Consider the following 25787-nt stretch of genomic DNA (forward strand, 5'->3'; position numbering starts at 1 on the left):
GAGTGAGTGAGTTGGGTTTAACACCGCTTCAGTATTCCAGATTATGTCACTGCATGTCAGCTTTATGTGGGAGGAAATCCCGAAGTGATGCAGGTCTCAGACATTTACCACTTTGGTGAAACCCACGAGCATGGGTATGGTGCTGTCAAAACCAAGAAACATAATCCGGGCGAAGCGGGATTCAAACCCACAATCATAGGTTTCTGGCATGCTCAAGGGATGCAACCCTGCACAGGGAATCGTGGCGCCTTAGATGACTGGGCCTACCGTGCCCCCCATCAAAGAACTAACTTCATAATGAAAATGTAGAGGATCAAGAACGATTCTGTTCAATCCTACATCAACATGATCAAAGGAATGAAAACAAAATGCAAATATCATAATTACAACCGACCAAAGTTATATGTATAATGTTGGGCAGTTACCTTCTCTGAGGAATATATCCCTAAATATCCACATAAAGGAACAATGTCCCATTTGTCTGCAGCTGTACAAAGAAACTTGTTCGATGTCATGTGTCTTTGTAACAATCTAAATATAAACTATATAATATATAACTGACGTCCAAAAGAAACTTTACCAACTGAAAATAAAGAAAAAATTTCAATGAAGTCTATCTAAAACACATAACCTAAATACAACAATAGTGTATGCAGAAAATGTTAATCATCTGTTACATGTTTGCGAGATAACACGCGAAAAAGTGAAAAACACGTGCACCACGGACAACTGCAAATGCACGCGTGGGTAAGGGTATAAAACGATTGCAACAGCAAGTCAGACATCCACAGTGATAAAAAAACACAAAAGAAATGCCACGACTCACAGTCGAACAACGTGAACGAGCCTTGGGTATGGTACAGATGGGAGCCACACATGCCCATATTGCACGAACCTTCGGTTGCTCCCATGTTGCCGTTACCAACTTGATGCAACGTTACAGACAGACATGGGGACTGCTGACAGGCCAAGAACAGGCAGACCCAGGAATCAGGGCCTTTAGACTATACAGAGGACAGCTATTGACAGCGCAACATCGTCGTCTGCGATTGACGTTGGCAACGACGTGACTGGCAGAGGGTTGTCTTCACTGACGAAAGTCGATTCTGTATGTTTAGGGCTGATGGAAGACAACATGTTTACTGCCGAAGGGGTGAACGAACGGCGGCGTGTTGCGTACAGGAGGTCGTACCATATGGTGGAGGGAGTGTCATGGTGTTGGGAGGGATCTGTGGGCAGGAGAGGACACCACTGGTCATCGTTGACGGAAACTTGACAGCTCAGCGTTACATGGATAACATTCTTCGTCCAGTTGTCCTACCATTTCTCCAACAGCAGCCACGTGGTGTCATTTATCAGCATGACAACGCTAGAGCCCATACAGCCGGAATTGTCACTAACTTCCTCACAGCCAATAACGTCAACGTCCTGCTGTGGCCTGCACGCTCACCCGACATGTCCCCCATAGAACACCTCTGGGAAGTTTATTGATTGTCGTGTTCGACAACGACCACACTCTCCAGCCAACCGGCAAGAACTGATCTTGGCCCTCCAAGAAGAATGGCGTCAAATCCCAGGTGACCTCATCAGACGACTGACTTTTTCTGTGCGTCGAAGAGTTTTTGCGTGTATTGAGGCATTTGGTGGCCACACACGCTACTAATGACTTGTTACTGAACGTGAGCGATTGTTTATGTACTCTGCCTATTGTCCATGATTCTGAAAGCTCGAGTTTTGTACCACACCAAACTTTGGGGGGCTCTGACGTCATTCTCGGTCGCAGTATGATTGTCATTTTCAGTGTTGATTATGTTGATATATTGATCTTCTCAATACACTTTACTTCATGCATGTATGTTTTGTTGTTTTTGAGCAAGAGTGATTTCAAACTCTGGTAAAGTTTCTTTTGGACGTCAGTTTATATAGCGTTTCTGGATTTTATTTTTGTCTCAACTGTTCATGTAAGTTTGTTTCAGGTGTTTCACATAGGTGTCAAGTCTCATTGTTAGCTGAGATAGCACACATGACAACTATTTTCATGATGTCCACGGTTCTTTAAAAACATTGATTGAGTTAGATAACAATGAGCAATCAATCAAGGTATTATCGATAAATTCTTTGAACATGTGTATGTTATTTTTATATCAGCACGACACACACACAATCGCATATTCTCCCTTTTAAAGGTAACACAGTGATTCAGTGAACAGTGATTACCATGTGTTTTCCCAAACTGGAAGTCATGTTATTAAACCTGAACCAATAACTTTGTTATTAAGATAACTAAAGTCCAAGGACTTTTTGTTTCAAAGTGAATGTGTTGGTCATGTGCTTTCCCAAACAGGAAGTGATCCTTTTAAACTGGAGGTCCTCATGACTGTGTTATTAATGTAACTAGAGACAAGGGACTTTTGTTTTAAAGTTCTACATCTTTAGCTATGTGTTTTCCCAACCTGGAAGTGAAGTAAATAAAAATGTCAAACTGGAAGTGATATTATCAAAGTGGAAATGCTTCAGAGGTTCATCATGTTTAAGTTTAAGGCAAGGGTCTTTTATGTGGTATGAGGTTTAAGTAGGCATGTATTTCAGCAGACATTGGTATCACACTGGAAATATGGGATGGCTTGTTAAGATTTCTGAGACCTAGAAATGGCAATGAAGATCTGCTTCTGTTTTTGCATGAAGTTGCAAACTCTTTTCAAATTTGCATTCAATTTGTGCTATATGTTAACTTGAGTAAATAAAATACGCCCTTCAATTTCCAAAAATCACTTTTTTCAGTCACAAACAAGGAGGTGTTAGCATCCATTGGTGTATTAACTCCCTTGAACCGTCTCCTCTTCTCCAGTGACCCTGAGGTACTATGTAATACATGTGGATGCATTGCTGCTCTGGCTACAGCAGGTAAGTTCCTACACTTCCTACCATGAACCGTACACCAACTCCTTGTATGTAGGAATGTACAAATAATCCTATCAATGTCATGTGTGTCTGCAATGCACATGCATTGTCTATTAATATTTCTCCTAAAACTCGGTAATGTATGTTTTTCCTAATGATGAAGTCAAAGTTTGTTCAAATCATTTGAGTTTAATACCAATGCATAAAATATTTGATATAATATATTATAATATCCAGATGAGCTACTGTGCCAGGGATACGAGTTTCCACAGATACGAGTTTGAACTTAATCTCTGAAACAGAGTGAAGGTAGTAATCTCATTAAAATCAGATATTAATGCTTGCTACCACTACACCAAAGTTCTGAGGACATCCAGGATAGGTTAGGTCAGAACGACATTTCACAAACTTTGACAAACCAATGAAATGATGAACTGGAAGTCAACATTAAATTTCAGAAAGCAGCTTTTTGGAGCTTTAAGAAACAAGTTTCAAAGTTGTGACTTCCTGTCCATACTATGCCTTGAAAAATATTTGAGAATGTCCTTGATTTAAAATGTGAAAACTGAACAAAAGAACGTTCTGTAATGTCTAATAGCTATGGTTGTATGACAGGACTTTCCACTGGCAATGAGAGGTCTCTTTCGCTTCAAATGCTTATCAAATTGAAACATTGGCTACACAATGTCTAGCATTCAGAATCAGTCATACAGTCCATAACTGTTTTCTGGAATGCCTCATGTTAACATTTTCAACTAGAAAACAGACTTACACTTTCGCAATCTCATAAGTGATGCTCTGATTAGTCAGATGAAAGGTCATTTGATGTGACTGTGAATGTGATGTTCTCTGACAAGAAAACATACAACTTTATGGATAAAAACTCCAGGCTAATTGCATAAAGCGAAGTTTCGATGTAGATTCTTACACCCTGAACAAACTTGATATACAAATATTACCTTTTGTTTTCTTATTTACTCACCAACTTCTAGAATGCCAATCACACAGTTGTGTCCTCAGACCTTTGTATTTCGGCAGCCAGCCAAAGATTTGATTGTAAGGAGATTTTGGAGAAAGTGACTGTTGTTTTGAGAGTAGAAAGCTAAAACTATTAGGACTATTTTTCCAAAACTTTTCACACATTCACCATAAACTGAAGGTATGCCTTTTGCAGTTATGGTTTGTGAATTGTTTTTTTCAGGTTTACTCTTTTATGTTTTCAAGGAAACATGTTGCCAATGATGGTGGGGTTCATTCCTGGAGCAGAACTTATAAACAGTTACTTATTTCTTCCTGAAAATTGTGTATATGTTACAGGGAATATTTCAAATTAGGGAAAATGTATAATCCCTGAAATTTTCAGGTATTATACATGTTGCCTGATTTGACATATTCCATGTAACAAAATCACAGACAATTGCTGAATTGGTGTCTTTTATCCATTTTAATTGTTTTAAGTTTTCAGTTAAGTTTTTGATTTTTACTATTTGCTTTTGAGAGTTTCATTTTGCAGAGTAAAACTCATAAACCACTAAATATTACTTGCTGAAACTTTGGGGATTCTAGGTTAGATATGTCCCAAACAACTTCTGCTTGTTATGACGGGGGACTAAATGGATAAGGTTTTCAGATCTGGTGGTCATGATTTGGTAGAGTGGGAGCTTGCTTATAATGTCTTAATTCAAACAAGCAAATATGACATCACACATTAATTCAGAAGTTATTAGTTTTTTTTCCTTTTGTTATTGAAGTATAACTGAGTGTTTTTATCCCCCGCCCCAACAAAGTTAGGGGGGGGGTAAAGAAATGGGTTCCGTACATCTGTCCCTGCGTGTGTGTGTGTGCATGCGTGCGTGTGTGTGTGCGTCCCGAAATCGGTTCCGGAGCATAACTCAGAAACTGTTAAATATTTTTCTAAGAAACTTTGCATGTCTATTAGTCTCATGCTGAACTGGTGCCTTTTGCTATTTAGGAATTTAAAAAAAAATTTTTTTACGTTTCCATGGCAACAAGTTGGACTTAGGTTCTATAGGGTAGAGTTCGCTTCCGGAGCATAACTCAAAACCCATTCAATACTTTGTAACAAAACTTTGCATGTCTATCAGACTCATGCTGAACTGGTGCCGTTTGGTATGTAGGAATTTTAGAATTGTTTATTTTTTTATGTTTCCTTGGCAACAAGTTAGAGCGTAACCCAAAAATCGTTAAATACTTTCTTACAAAACTTTTCATGTCTACCAGGCACATACTGAACTGGTGCCTTTTGCTATTTAGGAATTTTATAAGTTTTTATTTTTTACATTACCATGGCAACAAGTTGGACCTTCTTTTAATATAGGGTGGGTTCACTTATGGAGTATAACAAATAAACTGTTAAATATTTCCTTGCCAAACATAGCATGTCTATATATAAAGCACATACTGAACTGGTGCCATTTGATATTAAGGTGTTTTAGAAATGTTTATTTTAGAATTTCCATTGCAACTATTTTGACATGGGCTAAGAGAAATGTTGGGTCAGTTACCTGGTTTGGGACCATAACGTGTTAAAATGGGCGGGGGATATAGATGACTTTGTCGACTATATGCTTGTTTCAACCTTATATTGAACTTTGCTATCAAATGAAAAGTTGTGTCTTTACTATTACTAATTTACAGTTTAACACTCGTCTAGTTTTCTTAAAAATATGCTATGCCCCCAAAACTTACACATCTGACACCATTACTCATCACACCTAGATTCAAGTTTCACCTAGATTTAAATTTACAGAATTTGAAATGAAAGCGCATGATGTGGCTCCTTCTGTTTTTCTTTCTCTTTTCTGTGACCACTTTTCTAGTTATCACCTGTCTTGTATTTAACATAGATTGTAGCCAGCAGCAGCTATACATGGACCAAAGCATCAAAGCTCTACTATCCTTGCTGAAATCTGCCCATGTACACATCCAACATAATGCGGCCGGAGCCATTCTCAACCTCACACGTTCTCGTGAGTTTTGCCATTGTTGTTGAATCTTTATTTTGTTGGCTTCTTGTTGTAAGCACAGATCCTATGCAGAATTCTCAAGTTTTCGGTTTACCAGTTCTTTCTAGGTATGGTGATTTCAAAAATGAAATCAAAACTTGAGGTTCCCATGGTTTTGTATTCCACTGTTGTTTACAGTAAATGTTAAATGATTGTAATTTAATTATTAATTAATATTAAATAAACATATATTTTTACCTCAAATATATTTAAATTTTGCATTCAGTGGTCTGTGCTTTGAAACCAATGAGAAAATTGATTCTTTTTTAATATTAGCATACTTTTACACATTTTATGAAAAGCGGAACTAATAGTTCTGTAGCCCCATGTAAATGTGGATGCTTTAAGGTCTTGTGTAAATAAGACCACTGTTGTCACCACACTTTTAGTTTTTGAGACCACTGGGTGCTTGGACATCTCAGGGATTTCATATCATGTTCTGGTATATGTCTTTCATAGTTCTTGGAATTTCTTTTGATACATTGACCTGATATGTCAAGGTTACACTCATCCACGAGGTCACAGCTTAGTTTGTTTAAGCATGAAGCATTTACTGTATGTCAATGAATCTTGATACATTTCATCCTTGGGGTGTGGCTGCAGGTTCAAGGTCACAGTGAAGGTCATTCGTAAAGTATGTTTGCCAATTTCACTAAATGCTTTTTTTCTGCAGATACTTTTTAAGTATAATGGATGTAGTGGTATGATCATTTGAATACTTATTTAATACAGGTGATGACGATCTCATATCAGTGGTAGATCTCTATGAACTACTTTCAGTTAGAAGCATATATGCTATTTTTTAGTTGTTGCTTGAATTCCTGAAAGGAATGTCATACAGTCAAGTCCCGTTCATCCGAAATCGTTTTTTGCATATGATTATGTCGGATAAACGAAATTAAGTTGTATCAACGTTCATGATCGAAAATCGGACAACTACACAATAGTTAACGATACAAACACATAATAAAAAATGAAATATTCATATTGTTTTATTACATTGTTAGCGGAATATGTTTTCTAATCATGCAACCATTAAAGCTTAGCATAAAATAACTGTTACGGACTTTATGACTTATTCAAAATAATTTAAAAAGAATAGTCTGGAATGGAAGTCGCCAGTTTGAAACTAGTACTGCTAAGCTTGAGAAAGCTGCTTTCTTCGTGGCTAACGTTGACTTCCTGTTAGACTTGTGTCAGATTTTAATGAGATTGAGGTAATCTAAGCTTGTGAATAATCCTGTTTTCTTTATTTAAGGGATTAATTGTTTATTGTTAAGCAAGTTTATCCCTGAACCCGTTGTAATATGCAGCTACCAGCCGATTCGTCATGCATCAAAACACAGGCTGTGTACTCGCGGGCAGATGACCACGGACTATACTGATCACTGTGTCGGATTAACGAGACTGATTAATGAGAGATTTCGGTAATACGTTGCAAATTAGGTGTGTCGGAGTCAGAGTGCGAGACTGTCGGATTAACGGGTGTAAACATCACTGATTTAGTCGGTTCCCAACATTAGTGTCGGATAAGGCGATTGTCGGATTAACGAGTGTCGGATTAACGGGACTTGACTGTACTTATATACTTCTCTGGTTCTATAGCAGATTGATATCCTTGTAATAGCTAGGAAATGTGAAGAAGATATACTTTCATGCCAGTTTTGACTATACATATCCTGTAACCTTTGTTTAAAAGAGTACCGTATTTTCTTGAGTATAGTGCGCACTTTTTTTCGAAAAAACACAGCTGTGTAGATGGGGGTGCGCATTATACTCGAAATATGAGTTTGGATGTTTTTTTCCCCCATGGAAAGACATTACCGTGAGCAGGAAACACCGGAAATACCATGTCAACAAATCCACACTGAAGTACGCAAAATAATCATGTAATTACACTGTCTGGCTATAAAAAGTGTTCTTTGTATATCTGGACTTATGTTTGTAACTTATTTCATTAATTTTATTCAAAATTCCTTATAACATGTATAATATTGTTGTTATATAATGGTATAAGAACAAATTTGTATCCCCTACATCTTATCCACACAAAGGAATATCCACATGAAAATGATAAATATCTGACATTGGACACCAAATTCGTTTCGCCTTTGTCATCAAGAGCTTTCAGTAGTTTATAACATTGGTAAGGATATCTTTGCGGCTCCATCCTCTGTAATTTTAACCAATATTTTGTCATTTTGAACGGCCTGTTTCACCTAAAAAAGCTTTGTTTAAGGCATATTTTCCAACCATTAAAGAGCACTTAAGTAGGAAGCATGTACTTTTTCAATGGCATCATTATATTTTGCCCCCCATATTTCTGCTCCTTATAGCAAGATTGGTGCGATTTGGCCATCAAATATAGTACAAGTTGTAAAAAATTTAAATTACCTTCCAGACTATATATGTTGCTTGAAAAAATTATAGATAAGTTTAAATGCTATTGATGCTTGCGATGCTAATTGTTTGCACACAACTAACCATGATAGTTTAGATGATAGCGTCAAGCCTAAATATATGTAATAAGTAACAATTTTTAAGGCGATATTACTATATGTCCATTTTTCATTTTTTTTTAGCAATGATGCCTCCATTTCTAAAAATAATTACATTTGTTTTTGACAAATTAACTTCCAATCCCCATCTACTTCAAAAAGAATGTTATACATTCAATTGTTTCTGTAGACCATTAACAGAGTATGAAAACATAATATCATAAGCAAATAGAAGTAACATTAAATCTCCAATATCTTGTGTGACAAACACACCATTATGACATTCGTTATACAGTTCTGTGACAAGCTCAAATGAAAAATATAATCAAAACTGGACTGAATATACATACCTGACGTACACCACTAGATGTTAAGAAGCACTGTGTTCTACCAGATTGTGTTTTAATACAAGCCTTTACCGATGAATACATATTTTTATCCCCCGCCCCAACGAAGTTGGCGGGGGATATAGAAATGGGTTCCGTCCGTATGTGTGTGCGTGTGTGCGTGTCACGTGTGCGTGTGTGTGTGTGCGTGTGTGTGTGCGTCCCGAAATCGTTTCTCGAGCATAACTCAGAAACCGTTAATTATTTCTCTACGAAACTTTGCATGTCTATCAGACTCATGCTGAACTGGTGCCTTTTGCTATTTAGGAATTTTATAGATTTTTATTTTTTACGTTTCCATGGCAACAAGTTGGACTTAGGTTCTATAAGGGTGCTGTTCGTTTCTGGAGCGTAACTAAAAAAACGTTAAATAATTTCTTTCAAAACTTTGCATGTCTACTAGGCACATACTGAACTGGTGCCTTTTGCTATTTAGGAATTTTATAAATTTTTATTTTTTATGTTTCCATTGCAACAAGTTGGACTTAGGTTCTATAGGGTAGAGTTTGTTCCGGAGCATAACTCAATACCCATTCAATACTTTCCAACAAAAACTGTGCATGTTTACCAGACACATACTGGACTGGTGCCTCTTGCTATTTAGGAATTTTAGAAAAAAAATAATTCACGTTTCCATGGAAATAAGTTGGACTTAGGTTCTACAGGGGTGGTGTTCGTTTCCAGAGTGTAACTCAAAAACCGTTAAATACTTTCTTGCAAAACGTTGCATGTCTACCAGGCACATACTGAACTGGTGCCTTTTGATATATAGCACTTTTAGAATTTTTTATTGTTTATGTTTCCATGACAACAAGTTGGATTTAAGTTTTAATATAGGATTGGTTTACTTAAGTAGTATAGGGGCATAAATGTATACATGTAATTTTCCACACATTCTGGAACAGTGTCAAATGGGTTCAAAACAGATATAGGGGCCGATGATACAGTCTCAGGAACAACAGAAAGTCTATGCCGTCCTACTTGCCTCATTTCACCATTTAGAGTTTTGATATTGTAGGCATTGAATGTTCCAAGTGGTTGAACAATAGAAAGCACCCGTCCTCTAACTTCTCCGTCAATTTTGACACAATCGTTAACACGAATAGTGGTAGCCATCTTTCAATCTGCGCTAATATTTTAGCAGACGATCGTGTTTTTTGTAGTATACTTGTTACCAAATGCAAAATGTTTCAAGTTAGCCAAACAAAACACCATTTATTGTCATGACATGTATTAAAATTGCTTGTGATTGTTTGTAAATGTCTCTTGTTTTCACGAGAATCCTACAGTTCTGCTTCGTAGTAGTAAAGAGTTGTGAAAGCCAATGACGTCTCGTGATTGTTTATGAATGAAAAAAGTAGTTCCGGTGTGACCGAGGTCACGATTGTCCAATCAAAACGAATAAAACGAGGTCAACCTTGTACGACACACTTGTGACGTACAGATTTAGTATCTTACCACCTGTATCTTCACCACGCGGGTAATAAATACTCCTGAAAACCTTCCATAGGATTTATAATGTTTTGGATTGCAATTAAAGATGTCATAGTCGTTAAATAGATTTTGCAAAATATGAGCATTCATTCACACATCATTGTCTCTATCAAACAGAAAATGTCATCATTTTTATAAAAGGCAGAAAAATCTGAATACACAATTTTTCAAGCCAATAATATTCCATGAGCATATGTATGATGGTAATCAAATGTTGTGTAACTAATGGACTGTTGTCACTCATAACATCAGCTGTATTCCTGTCTGATGTTGTGTCAATGTTTACACTAGGTTTTGACAATCACAGGTCTGTTTCCTCTGCGTGAATGCAGCCTGTGTGCATGTTCATGTGACCTTATGATACACATAAATATAGAATACTAAACAAGCTCCTGTGTTATACCAATATTTTTAAATGAGTGAATAGTTCTGGTATCTGACGTCGCTTTCGCTCGCCAGATACCACAACTATTCACAAGTTTCATAAAATTTGTTTTAAATTGGAGCGAGTTTGTATTTTATTTATTACTTGCCGTTTATAATGATTTTAGAATTGTACTGTTGAATGTCATGGCATAATCCAATTGAGCTTGACAGAATAACAAGTTGAACGTATGAATTTAATACCATACAATGGTCCACCTTTAGATTTCAGGCGTCCGTTCCAAACAATAATCGTAGCGCTGAGGTTATCACAACTCACTTACTTTAACTTAGACTAACGACTGCCGTTGTGCTACAATACGATTGCCTTGTGGAACGGGGACTTGCACCTCAAAGTTTACAATCACGTCACAATACTCGATGACGTAATTTGTGGAAATGTGTTGCAAGATCCATCGGTGAAACAATGCCATGTGACGTCAGCCTAGCAACAAGGTTACTGGGGTCATCGAGTGTGCATAAGCTCCTCTGAGTGAGCTATCATCTCCACACGCAATGTCGTTGAATAAGCCAAGGGATGTTGAAGGCTTTCAATATTTGTTCGTGAAACATGTTCTGAGAGTACATAAGCACACGTTTTGGTATTACACAATGTGTAATAGAGCAGGGTATGAAACTCCCAAAAATTTCAGCCAGACCACAGGACTGGCTAGCTGAAATACTTGCTAGCCCTGACCAAAACCTGCCTGCCAACTATAATCATATGTTTCTCAGGATAAGCTAACGGGGTTTCTTTTTGGTTACATTTTATCATTCATCTTTACATGTGAATTAGTGCTTATCATTGGGAAATATTTAGAATATTTTCACATATGAAATATAACCTGACCGTCGGGCAGGGGGATTTGAAAATCTGGCAGCCCGAGTTGAAATCAACCCGTCTCGGACGGTCGGGCAGGCAGGTATTTCGAACATTGAATAGATCTGTATGTTTATTAAACGGGCGATCTCTTCACGGGCAAGTAATAATGATAGATATGGAGGTGACAATCATAGCCCAAACAAGTGCAAATTCAAAGATGAGCTATGCAAATATTGTCATTTCAAGGGATGTAATTTGAAAGTGTGTCTCAGATGCAAACATACAAGATCACAATCACGGGGTGCAAATGTCACTGAGGAAGATTTCAATTGACATTTTTCACTCATGACCAAAACGTGTTAAAACAACAGTTAGCTTGAATATGCAGATCCGCTTTTCAGCAATACCTCCAGGGTTCTGCATCCTACACAGGAAACAAGCTGAAGATGTTAGGAGAAATTATTGTGAACATTAGTACCACATTCAGGAACTAAAATCCTCCATTCTCATTGTGGATGAAAGTGGGTGAACAGAAGGAAACAGTTGTTCATGGTTTGTTTTGGTATAGCTCGTCCGAATACTCTCATCAAGTAACTTTGAAGTGCTCGCCTAAACACACCCATTGCTATATCACTTGCACATGTTCTTTATGTTCTGCTCTGTATGTGACTGAACAGCGTAAGATTTTCGTTGAGATTTATTTGTTGTGGGCCGAAGCCGTCCTTAGAACTCCAGTCAGGAGATTACTTTTGCTAATGTTACAATGAACCTCCATTATCAAGTTGAAGTGAAGCTTTGAAAGCAATACCAGGTTTGGGGCATAGTGCTATAGCTTATGACATTGCAACTGAGCACCTGGAAAGAAAGTATGGTGGTAGGAGGGGTCAAGTAGCATTACAGTTAGAAGAAGTGACAAATTTGAAGCTTATTTGCCAAGGGAATGCTAGAGGTGTTCAAAGATTTGCTGATGTCTTGGACATTGCAGTTGTTAGTCTGAAAGAAGCAGATAGAATAGAAGAGCTTGGTAATGGATTATTGTATGCCACTTTACAAAAGAAAATGACCAAAGATGGCTTCATGATAGAGATAGAGTACTTCAGGAAGTTGAATACCAAATGATAGCTGTGGAAACAATATGTGGTCTTTCTGAAAAAGCAAAAGACTAGAGTTCCAAAAAAAGAGTCATGCTCTTTTGTCAGAAAGTATATGCTCGGAATAAATCTCCTGAAACTTGATTTGACGGAACATGTGCCACAACCTGAGATCTGCCATGACAGACCATCCCAAACATACCAAAAAAGATATACCAAACTGACCAGTCTTTCACAAGTGACATGTATGTCCATTCACATGTCACAAGTGACAAAATTTATGAAGAGTATTGAGATGTTTTCAAGGATGGTGTCAGTGAGATCAAGGGTGTTTTGAGAAGATCGAATTCATGTCTCCTGTCGCTAAGCCGGGAATTTTCAAACCACATCTGTTCCAGAATGTGGAAGCTGATCCAAACAGACTGTTGAATGAAAGCATCATCGAGTCTGTAAAGTTTTCAGAGTGGGCCATGCCCATTGAGCTTGTACTTAAGGGTGTAGGTACAGGCAGTTTGTGGGGACTATAAGGTGACTGTTTATCAAGTCTCAAAATCGGATGCGTATCCAATTCTGAAGATAAACGATCTGTACAGAGTTCCAGGTAGGTAAAACCTTTTCCAAGATCGATCTTGCAAGTGCCTATATCTACAGCTTCCATTAGAAGAGACATCGGGAGAGTACACTACAAGCAACACCTATTGTTGACTGTTTGGATATAACAGACTGTTTTTCAGCATATCATTGTCACCAGGTATTTTTCAAAGATATGTTGATAACTTTATGCACCATTCTACCATGACATTGTTGGATGCTTGATTCTGATTTGTTAAAAAGAGGTTTCCTTTTTGCTATGGAACCCCCCTTTAAAAGTATCAAGCCTTTTCACCCAAAAATCGTGCGTATTTATACATCGATAGCCTACATATCAATCCATAAAAGATGGCTACCGATAACTCATCATTTGATCTCGGATCGCTTACGGATGTTTTTAGTGACAATTTTGACTTGCAAGAGGTTAACCCTGACTGGTTTGACGATGAGATGGGAACACCCAACGAAGGTATATCGTTTGCATACAAATTGTAACGTTTATAGGAACAGGTTCGTTAATTCTCACACTGAAAAAAATAACAATAAACTATGGAAATAAAAAAATAACATTAGCTGGAAAAAAGTAAGAAAAACATCATACATGATATTTTGTTACCAATGCAACAGAGCCTACACTGAATGATGTCTGCCGCTACTAGTAACTCTCGCCACTTTGTCACCCTCGATGCTGATGAGATCGAGTCTTTTGTAATAAACTCAAAGGCACAAAGCACCAATAAAAACACTAGTTGGGCGATTGAGATATTCAAACGTAAGGAAGATATATATTAAATAATTATATTTAGATCTATTACTTATGAAAAAACAAAGAAAATATGGAAATGTGACGTGTTGACATTGAATTGAGTTGGCCTTGCCTAGCCTAGCGTATGAAATGCACAATATTTCTTGATATTTACAATCTTAGCAATACAAATAGATTGATTATGTAACCATTGGAATTATTACTTACCTTCTTTACAAGTCCTCCGGTAACAGAATATTAACTTCTATTTCCAGAATGGCTTGCTTTGCGAGACAAATCGCCAAGTTTTGACACCCTTTCACCTCAAGAATTAAACAACACATTGAAAGTTTTCTAAGCCGAGGACCGAAATTCCAATGGACAGTATTATTCAAAGTCCTCCTTTGTCAGCATTAGATCTGCAATTTAGCGCCATCTCTGTCAACCACCATATGAGCGCTCATTTAACATGCTGCAGGACCAAGAGTTTGTCAGTGCGAACAATGTCTTTATGGGGATGCTTCGAAAAATTAAGAAACTTGGGTTGGATGTATCTACTCAATATGAGCCTATTCCGGAGGGGGATTTGGTGAAAATCCGATCTAATCAATCGGTAGACAGTCCAGTTAACCTTCAGAAGAAGGTCTGGTTTGATCTGACATTAGGATTTGGCAGGCGGAGGGGGTGAAAATCAACGTGACCTCACTCGCAATTCTTTCCGTGTCGAGGTTGGCGACGTAGGGTGGGAGTTTATCACTAACACACACAGTGAGTTGACAAAAAATTGACAGGACAGAGAAACGAACAGTCCCTCATGTCATATAATTGTCACTCTTCTTCAGCTCAGAGGCGGTATTCAGCCATTCTCCAGGGTGGTAGCAACATCACACCAGCAGGGATAGTTAGTCAACCTTGTTGAACAGCATCACATTCACAGTACTGGGTTGTCTTCTGGTTTCCTGCAATTCTTTAACAGCACTGTTACTGTTAACAATTTCTTTGGGAGCCATAACTGAGAGTGCAATGTAGTGACAACCGGGACACGTAAGGACAGTTCCCAATTCAGGGTGGGGAGGTATAATTCAAAGATTCACACATTTAAAATAAGTGAAAGAGTGCTATCGAATAAAGTTTGTTGCGTAAAAAATAATTGTTCAGTTTTTTAAAACTTTTTTCTGTAACCCATGAACAGGTAATTTCATTATTGAAACAACCGACAATGAAAGTAAAATATAACATAATAAAATGTGTTTGAAGACATTTTATTCATGACAACATGTTGTTTACAAACCTTTTTGTGATCGATATCTGTTGCTATCTCCGTCAACCTCCACCGTTAGAAATTGGCAGGAGGGGAATTGAAAGTCCATCAGAAAACACTCCCCTTCGAAAGTCCACAAAAACAATGTCCCAACTGAAGTGACAGCTTATCAAACTTGATGAAATTTGTTTCAGAACATGCACAATAAAGAAAATTATACCAGAGACCATATAATAATCTATTATATGGTCTCTGATCATACACAACATACTATTTGTGGGCCACAAATGTCTAAGTTCTGTCACAATCTGGCTTTGGATCTGTGAAATCTTGAAATTGACAGGTCACACCATGCAGATTCCTCGTTTCAAAATATCCAGCTCGTCTGCAGCCTAAAAAGCGGCTGTTCAGTCATACTCAGTTCCATTGGTAATCATATTGTGCCAACAGGCTCGATCAATCCCAGTAAATCTACAGGTTAATGTTGAACCACATCATAGATCGGGGTTGTCATCTTGCTTCATTTAACAAGTTACGGAGAATGTAAACACAAGATTGTCAGCCATTGACAGCTGTGAGGTGTGAATAACCGTGATGTAGGGCAAGTTCTGCCACATCCAAGTTCGGGGTGGAGAGGCATTTATTTTGATTTTATTATTGTTTACTGGGGGTAATTGCTAACTAACTAATAACACTTAAACATGTTAAATATATAATAGAATGTTAATTCATAAAGTTTTTTGTAGAAATATATTCGTTAAGCATTTCCAAACCTTTTTCTACAACCTGTCACCCCTATAATTGAAATGATGGCAGTTCCATTGGTAATCATATTGTGCCAACAGGCTCGATCAATCCCAGTAAATCTACAGGTTAATGTTGAACCACATCATAGATCGGGGTTGTCATCTTGCTTCATTTAACAAGTTACGGAGAATGTAAACACAAGATTGTCAGCCATTGACAGCTGTGAGGTGTGAATAACCGTGATGTAGGGCAAGTTCTGCCACATCCAAGTTCGGGGTGGAGAGGCATTATGTCTCCCCCAGAATGGAGGGAGACATATTGTTTTTGGCACGGTTCCCGTCGGCGTTGGCGTTGGCGTCGGCGTTTGCGTTCCCACCGTTTCCGGACCATAACTCAGAAACCGTTTAATATTTTTTCGCGAAACTTTGTATACACATTAACCCAGCACTGAAGTGGTGCCTTTTGCTATTTAGAGATTTTTGACATTTTTATTTTTTCTCGTTTCCATGGAGATAACTTGGACATAGACTCTGAATGGGGGTAAGCTTGGTTTCCGGACCATAACTCGGAAACCGTTTAATATTTTTTCGCGAAACTTTATATACACATTAACCCAGCACTGAAGTGGTGCCTTTTGCTATTTAGAGATTTTTGACATTTTTATTTTTTCTCGTTTCCATGGAGATAAGTTGAACATAGGCTCTGAATGGGGGTAAGCTTTGTTTCCTGACCATAACTCGGAAACCGTTTAATATTTTTTCGCGAAACTTTGTATACACATTAACCCAGCACTGAAGTGGTGCCTTTTGCTATTTAGAGATTTTTGACATTTTTATTTTTTCTCGTTTCCATGGAGATAAGTTGAACAAAGCTCTGAATGGGGGTAAGCTTTGTTTCCTGACCATAACTCAGAAACTGTTTAATATTTTTTCGCGAAACTTTGTATACACATTAACCCAGCACTGAAGTGGTGCCTTTTGCTATTAAGAGATTTTTGACATTTTTATTTTTTCTCGTTTCCATGGAGATAAGTTGAACAAAGCTCTGAATGGGGGTAAGCTTTGATTCCTGACCATAACTCAGAAACCGTTTAATATTTTTTCGCAAAACTTTGTATACACATTAACCCAGCACTGAAGTGGTGCCCATTAGTTGTTTGAAATTTCTAGGAGTTCTATTTTTGTCTTTGTTATTTAGTAATGGAGGGTGGGAATGAAGAGATGGGGTTTAACGTGAAGTAAACGAATGAATGGGGGTTAGGGGAGTGGGGGGAGACATATGTTTTTACGAGTAAAAACACTTTCTAGTTTATTTTGATTTTATTATTGTTTACTGGGGGTAATTGCTAACTAACTAATAACACTTAAACATGTTAAATATATAATAGAATGTTAATTCATAAAGTTTTTTGTAGAAACATATTCGTTAAGCATTTTAAAACCTTTTTCTACAACCTGTCACCCCTATAATTGAAATGATGGCAGTTCCATTGGTAATCATATTGTGCCAACAGGCTCGATCAATCCCAGTAAATCTACAGGTTAATGTTGAACCACATCATAGATCGGGGTTGTCATCTTGCTTCATTTAACAAGTTACGGAGAATGTAAACACAAGATTGTCAGCCATTGACAGCTGTGAGGTGTGAATAACCGTGATGTAGGGCAAGTTCTGCCACATCCAAGTTCGGGGTGGAGAGGCATTATGTCTCCCCCAGAATGGAGGGAGACATATTGTTTTTGGCACGGTTCCCGTCGGCGTTGGCGTTGGCGTCGGCGTTTGCGTTCCCACCGTTTCCGGACCATAACTCAGAAACCGTTTAATATTTTTTCGCGAAACTTTGTATACACATTAACCCAGCACTGAAGTGGTGCCTTTTGCTATTTAGAGATTTTTGACATTTTTATTTTTTCTCGTTTCCATGGAGATAACTTGGACATAGACTCTGAATGGGGGTAAGCTTGGTTTCCGGACCATAACTCGGAAACCGTTTAATATTTTTTCGCGAAACTTTATATACACATTAACCCAGCACTGAAGTGGTGCCTTTTGCTATTTAGAGATTTTTGACGTTTTTATTTTTTCTCGTTTCCATGGAGATAAGTTGAACATAGGCTCTGAATGGGGGTAAGCTTTGTTTCCTGACCATAACTCGGAAACCGTTTAATATTTTTTCGCGAAACTTTGTATACACATTAACCCAGCACTGAAGTGGTGCCTTTTGCTATTTAGAGATTTTTGACATTTTTATTTTTTCTCGTTTCCATGGAGATAAGTTGAACAAAGCTCTGAATGGGGGTAAGCTTTGTTTCCTGACCATAACTCAGAAACTGTTTAATATTTTTTCGCGAAACTTTGTATACACATTAACCCAGCACTGAAGTGGTGCCTTTTGCTATTAAGAGATTTTTGACATTTTTATTTTTTCTCGTTTCCATGGAGATAAGTTGAACAAAGCTCTGAATGGGGGTAAGCTTTGATTCCTGACCATAACTCAGAAACCGTTTAATATTTTTTCGCAAAACTTTGTATACACATTAACCCAGCACTGAAGTGGTGCCCATTAGTTGTTTGAAATTTCTAGGAGTTCTATTTTTGTCTTTGTTATTTAGTAATGGAGGGTGGGAATGAAGAGATGGGGTTTAACGTGAAGTAAACGAATGAATGGGGGTTAGGGGAGTGGGGGGAGACATATGTTTTTACGAGTAAAAACACTTTCTAGTTTATTTTGATTTTATTATTGTTAACTGGGGGTAATTGCTAACTAACTAATAACACTTAAACATGTTAAATATATAATAGAATGTTAATTCATAAAGTTTTTTGTAGAAACATATTCGTTAAGCATTTTAAAACCTTTTTCTACAACCTGTCACCCCTATAATTGAAATGATGGCAGTTCCATTGGTAATCATATTGTGCCAACAGGCTCGATCAATCCCAGTAAATCTACAGGTTAATGTTGAACCACATCATAGATCGGGGTTGTCATCTTGCTTCATTTAACAAGTTACGGAGAATGTAAACACAAGATTGTCAGCCATTGACAGCTGTGAGGTGTGAATAACCGTGATGTAGGGCAAGTTCTGCCACATCCAAGTTCGGGGTGGAGAGGCATTATGTCTCCCCCAGAATGGAGGGAGACATATTGTTTTTGGCACGGTTCCCGTCGGCGTTGGCGTTGGCGTCGGCGTTTGCGTTCCCACCGTTTCCGGTAAGCTTGGTTTCCGGACCATAACTCGGAAACCGTTTAATATTTTTTCGCGAAACTTTGTATACACATTAACCCAGCACTGAAGTGGTGCCTTTTGCTATTTAGAGATTTTTGACATTTTTATTTTTTCTCGTTTCCATGGAGATAAGTTGAACATAGACTCTGAATGGGGGTAAGCTTTGTTTCCGGACCATAACTCGGAAACCGTTTAATATTTTTTAGTGAAACTTTGTATACACATTAACCCAGCACTGAAGTGGTGCCTTTTGCTATTTAGAGATTTTTGACATTTTTATTTTTCTCGTTTCCATGGAGATAACTTGAACATAGACTCTGAATGGGGGTAAGCTTGGTTTCCGGACCATAACTCGGAAACCGTTTAATATTTTTTCGCGAAACTTTGTATACACATTAACCCAGCACTGAAGTGGTGCCTTTTGCTATTTAGAGATTTTTGACATTTTTATTTTTTCTCGTTTCCATGGAGATAAGTTGAACATAGGCTCTGAATGGGGGTAAACTTTGTTTCCTGACCATAACTCGGAAACCGTTTAATATTTTTTCGCGAAACTTTGTATACACATTAACCCAGCACTGAAGTGGTGCCTTTTGCTATTTAGAGATTTTTGACATTTTTATTTTTTCTCGTTTCCATGGAGATAAGTTGAACAAAGCTCTGAATGGGGGTAAGCTTTGATTCCTGACCATAACTCGGAAACCGTTTAATATTTTTTCGTGAAACTTTGTATACACATTAACCCAGCACTGAAGTGGTGCCTTTTGCTATTTAGAGATTTTTGACATTTTTATTTTTCTCGTTTCCATGGAGATAACTTGAACATAGACTCTGAATGGGGGTAAGCTTTGTTTCCGGACCATAACTCAGAAACCGTTTAATATTTTTTCGCGAAACTTTGTATACACATTAACCCAGCACTGAAGTGGTGCCTTTTGCTATTTAGAGATTTTTGACATTTTTATTTTTTCTCGTTTCCATGGAGATAAGTTGAACATAGGCTCTGAATGGGGGTAAGCTTTGTTTCCTGACCATAACTCGGAAACCGTTTAATATTTTTTCGCGAAACTTTGTATACACATTAACCCAGCACTGAAGTGGTGCCTTTTGCTATTTAGAGATTTTTGACATTTTTATTTTTTCTCGTTTCCATGGAGATAAGTTGAACAAAGCTCTGAATGGGGGTAAGCTTTGTTTCCTGACCATAACTCAGAAACCGTTTAATATTTTTTCGCGAAACTTTGTATACACATTAACCCAGCACTGAAGTGGTGCCTTTTGCTATTTAGAGATTTTTGACATTTTTATTTTTTCTCGTTTCCATGGAGATAAGTTGAACAAAGCTCTGAATGGGGGTAAGCTTTGTTTCCTGACCATAACTCAGAAACCGTTTAATGTTTTTTCGCAAAACTTTGTATACACATTAACCCAGCACTGAAGTGGTGCCCATTAGTTGTTTGAAATTTCCAGGAGTTCTATTTTTGTCTTTGTTATTTAGTAATGGAGGGTGGGAATGAAGAGATGGGGTTTAACGTGAAGTAAACGAATGAATGGGGGTTAGGGGAGTGGGGGGAGACATATGTTTTTACGAGTAAAAACACTTTCTAGTTTATTATGATTTTATTATTGTTTACTGGGGGTAATTGCTAACTAACTAATAACACTTAAACATGTTAAATATATAATAGAATGTTAATTCATAAAGTTTTTTGTAGAAATATATTCGTTAAGCATTTCCAAACCTTTTTCTACAACCTGTCACCCCTATAATTGAAATGATGGCAGTTCCATTGGTAATCATATTGTGCCAACAGGCTCGATCAATCCCAGTAAATCTACAGGTTAATGTTGAACCACATCATAGATCGGGGTTGTCATCTTGCTTCATTTAACAAGTTACGGAGAATGTAAACACAAGATTGTCAGCCATTGACAGCTGTGAGGTGTGAATAACCGTGATGTAGGGCAAGTTCTGCCACATCCAAGTTCGGGGTGGAGAGGCATTATGTCTCCCCCAGAATGGAGGGAGACATATTGTTTTTGGCACGGTTCCCGTCGGCCTCGGCGTTGGCGTTGGCGTTGGCGTCGGCGTCGGCGTCGGCGTCGGCGTCGGCGTTTGCGTTCCCACTGTTTCCGGACCATAACTCAGAAACCGTTTAATATTTTTTCGCGAAACTTTGTATACACATTAACCCAGCACTGAAGTGGTGCCTTTTGCTATTTAGAGATTTTTGACATTTTTATTTTTTCTCGTTTCCATGGAGATAAGTTGAACATAGACTCTGAATGGGGGTAAGCTTGGTTTCCGGACCATAACTCGGAAACCGTTTAATATTTTTTCGCGAAACTTTGTATACACATTAACCCAGCACTGAAGTGGTGCCTTTTGCTATTTAGAGATTTTTGACATTTTTATTTTTTCTCGTTTCCATGGAGATAAGTTGAACAAAGCTCTGAATGGGGGTAAGCTTTGTTTCCTGACCATAACTCAGAAACTGTTTAATATTTTTTCGCGAAACTTTGTATACACATTAACCCAGCACTGAAGTGGTGCCTTTTGCTATTAAGAGATTTTTGACATTTTTATTTTTTCTCGTTTCCATGGAGATAAGTTGAACAAAGCTCTGAATGGGGGTAAGCTTTGATTCCTGACCATAACTCAGAAACCGTTTAATATTTTTTCGCAAAACTTTGTATACACATTAACCCAGCACTGAAGTGGTGCCCATTAGTTGTTTGAAATTTCTAGGAGTTCTATTTTTGTCTTTGTTATTTAGTAATGGAGGGTGGGAATGAAGAGATGGGGTTTAACGTGAAGTAAACGAATGAATGGGGGTTAGGGGAGTGGGGGGAGACATATGTTTTTACGAGTAAAAACACTTTCTAGTTTATTTTGATTTTATTATTGTTTACTGGGGGTAATTGCTAACTAACTAATAACACTTAAACATGTTAAATATATAATAGAATGTTAATTCATAAAGTTTTTTGTAGAAACATATTCGTTAAGCATTTTAAAACCTTTTTCTACAACCTGTCACCCCTATAATTGAAATGATGGCATGTTCGATTTCCAAGAAATGACCTCTCTCGCTAAATTCCGAGAAAAGACAGGGCCAGCCGAAACAGTGTACAACAGGTTGGTAGAAATTAAAACATCTGTCTTTGGACAAAGTTTGGAGTGTTATTAGTCAACTTCTTTTGAAAAACTATGTTTTGAACACTTATTTTGAACTACTCATGACTATGGCGTTTTTAATCTTGAACTTTAGTAATAATTGTTACATATATGACTACCTGTGACCACTTTTCGGAATGTTCTAAGATTGCGGACGTGTGTACCTGTGTTGTTACACATTGCAAGAGAGCACCGTTTTCAAAGCGTTGTTGCCGTCATGGTAGAATGGAGATAAACCTACTGTGTTTTGAAATTTGATGTAGTCCCATGGTAGAGTAGATACCTCTCGCTAAAGTGCTCGGTTTAAATTAAAATAAAGAGGTATCTACTCTAGAGTGGGACTAGATCTAAATCAAATTTCAAAACACAGTTGGTTTATCTCCTAGGGCTTCTCATTTACTAATGACCACAAGAAAACATACATCCTCGTCTCAGCATGTATTTTAAACTTGACTGCCTTACTTTGACCTTTGCTCAAACTATACTTGTATGGCCAGTCCATGAAATACAACTTTTTTCATATTGTTTTATAAATACAACTTTAGAAGTGTATTTTACACCTTGGTATATACATACAGTTTTCCATTTCATCCCATTCCTCAAAAGGAAAAGTTTGAAATAGATAATGAATAAAAGTAATCATTATGGAATTATTTGTCATAAAAGGAAAATTATAATCTTAGAAAATATCCCTAACAAAATGTTTAGTATAAATGGTTTTCAGTTATAATGTATGTCTTTCCTTTTCTCTTTTAACTAGCTAAACTACAGCTTTGAAGGAAGATGCACAATTTAAAATTTTGAACGAAGAACCACAAGAACGCATTCATTTTGCTCTTAGAAACAAGATTTTTTTACAAATTCTTTTTCTTTCTAAGGATGAAAAACAGTTATCCTTTCTAAATATGTATTTCACTGATCGAAGTATTTGATAATTTAAATAATGCAGATTAAAAAAAAAATGAAAACTATTTAAAATGAAATCACATTTAGTCTACTCTGAAATCATTTTGTCATTCAGAAATCGATTATCTATGTAGTGTGTGTAGATCTAATTACATTTTCTGTTTATGTAATAAATTTAACCATGGGAGATTCTAATTTCTTACACACCTGTGGGTGAGAAACCCATTTGAGATAACTGGTATCAAACATATGTGTGAGATCGAATTCCAGGCCCGTGATTGGCTACTCCATGGTGATGACCTGGGGTCAGATGATGACGGACTACTTTCCTGAGTGTAAGTCATTCATAAGTTGCTCGTGCTTCAGTCGAATGTTGACCTACGTCTGTATTGAACAACAGGACCGTGTAATTAATAATAAAAATAAACAAACTTGTCCTCGTCTGCGAGTTTGTTTGTTATTATTATCAGTTACATTATCTGTTGTTATGTCAACATCATCGTTTTTTTAGAGTGAAAATCCCCTGGATGCCACAGCGACACATATGTCCCTCCTCTTCAACCCTCACTTCGAAATCGAATAAAATTCAAAATACATCACGCAGACTAATACACTTCACAGTTTTGAATTCCCCCTTCTGTTTATCATTTACTGTCATTTTAGGCAATTCAAAATTACTGTAAGTGACTTCTGAAAATTAGATACATTGTTAATCATGCCAAATCACAATTCACAGCGTTATATAAATATTTACTGTGTGTTTAGAAATCTAAATATCAGATATTTACTCGAATAATTAAAGTAGAAAAATAGCATATTAGCGATCACGGGTATCAAATCACTAATGATAATTCTCAAACGTCGCTGATAAGCGTAGAATCATTTAGAATGTTTCGGAAAATATGAATACACAAACGCTGAAGTGTATGTTCCACCATATTGGATTGTGTTTACAAAATGCCGGTTATGAGACACCTATTACATGCATCCCTGAAGTCCTCATACATTTTCGAAACAATGGATAAATGGTCTTTGTCACATTGCAAATTATCTAGATGAAATCATACGAAATATATTAGGTAATGAAACGAAAACTGCTCGGAAAACTGTACTTGCTGAAATTTAAACAAAGCAAAATTCAGATTTTACACTGTGTAGCATTTTTAGAGGTACTTTCGTCTAATTGTTGCATACATTGGCTCGATCACGCGTTTGAGAATATTCATGGGAAGAGTATCGTTGCACTAATTATGGAATTACACATATATACATTACAATGATGTGGTAAATTCAACAGAAGCCGTAAAAGTTTTCGTCCTGTGTGACCCCATGACTGACGCTAAATCACGCACAACGATGACGGTAGATATCTGCATTTCTGACTCATTCTCTTTGTGACATTGGAAAACATGGTTAACAAATAACAGTACGCAGATTGTCAGAATGTTTCTGATTACTTACGTGAAACATTTATGTGTATAGGATCCCTCAATCAACGAAAATCCTCCTCTGGAAATTCCGCGTACTGTTGTCAGTGAACACACCATTTTGTTAAAGTCAGTCATCGGTAGTGATGTCATACGGAAGTAAACATTGTTGTACATATTTGGTAATTTCTTTGAGGTGTAAACTTTCAACTTGGCACCCAGCGTGTTCTTTGTTTTTGTCTAGTTTGCATTTTCATCATCGCCTTGATAATCCACAGATATGACGGAAACCTTTTTGTGTAGGGTCACATTATTTATGAGTAGTAAGCAGCACATAGGATGACGTCACTTATGACAGTGGTGTTATGTATTAATGCGCTACTGCAATCATGAGAATAGACAAAATGCATTGGTTTGATGCTAAAAAGGTGCGATTTTAGGGTGTGTAAGAAACAGATTACTGCACTCGTGCCTGTCAGATACCATTGATCTTACAACAAGTTGTTTCAAAACGTATCTAACGAGCGAAAGCGTGATGTCGTACACGTCACAACACGCGAGGTCAAATCATGCGCACCTGTCCAGACGACAAATTCACAGCGGCGGGAAATCACTGACCATATATTTGCCTACACAAATAAAATTCGTACAAGCCTGTAGAGGTTATGGATTCTCTGATGAAATCCTCCTTGGGGCACTTTTTGCATTTTCCTTGCTCAAGAAAATCTACATGACATAGTTGTAACCCTTTTCCTTAATAAAAAATGTTACCACACAAAAAAACCAATGTTTTTGTATGATATATGACCACCCCAACGGGGCCTCACCCTCTACAGGCGACACACGCCAAGGGGAGCGACTCTCACCCAAATCACTTTTCCAATGTCTCATAGCAGAAGGAATGTGGGGAGGCAGGCGGCCGTGCCCCAAGGAGGATTTCATCAGAGAATCCATAACCTCTACAGGTTTGTACGATTCTCTTTCAGATTAAATCCTCCTTGGGGCACTTATTGCATCAAGATAGACTCCTAAAGATAATAAAGGAAGTGGTATCCGTCTG

General features: G+C 37.4%; 1 protein-coding gene across 3 annotated transcripts in view; it reads left to right on the plus strand.

Annotated features, from left to right (window-relative positions):
* LOC124115359 (vacuolar protein 8-like) overlaps positions 1-25787 on the plus strand; it is a 376809-nt gene that overhangs the window by 21309 nt on the left and 329713 nt on the right. For all 3 annotated transcript variants that reach the window (XM_046476306.2, XM_046476308.2, XM_046476307.2), the window contains exons 5-6: positions 2782-2904; positions 5769-5891. In XM_046476306.2, coding sequence (XP_046332262.2) covers positions 2782-2904; positions 5769-5891 — 246 coding nt within the window. The remainder of the gene's footprint in view (positions 1-2781; positions 2905-5768; positions 5892-25787) is intronic.

Source organism: Haliotis rufescens, unplaced genomic scaffold (assembly GCF_023055435.1).
Source record: "Haliotis rufescens isolate VD_foot unplaced genomic scaffold, xgHalRufe1.0.p SCAF_1, whole genome shotgun sequence".
Lineage (NCBI taxonomy): Eukaryota > Metazoa > Mollusca > Gastropoda > Lepetellida > Haliotidae > Haliotis > Haliotis rufescens.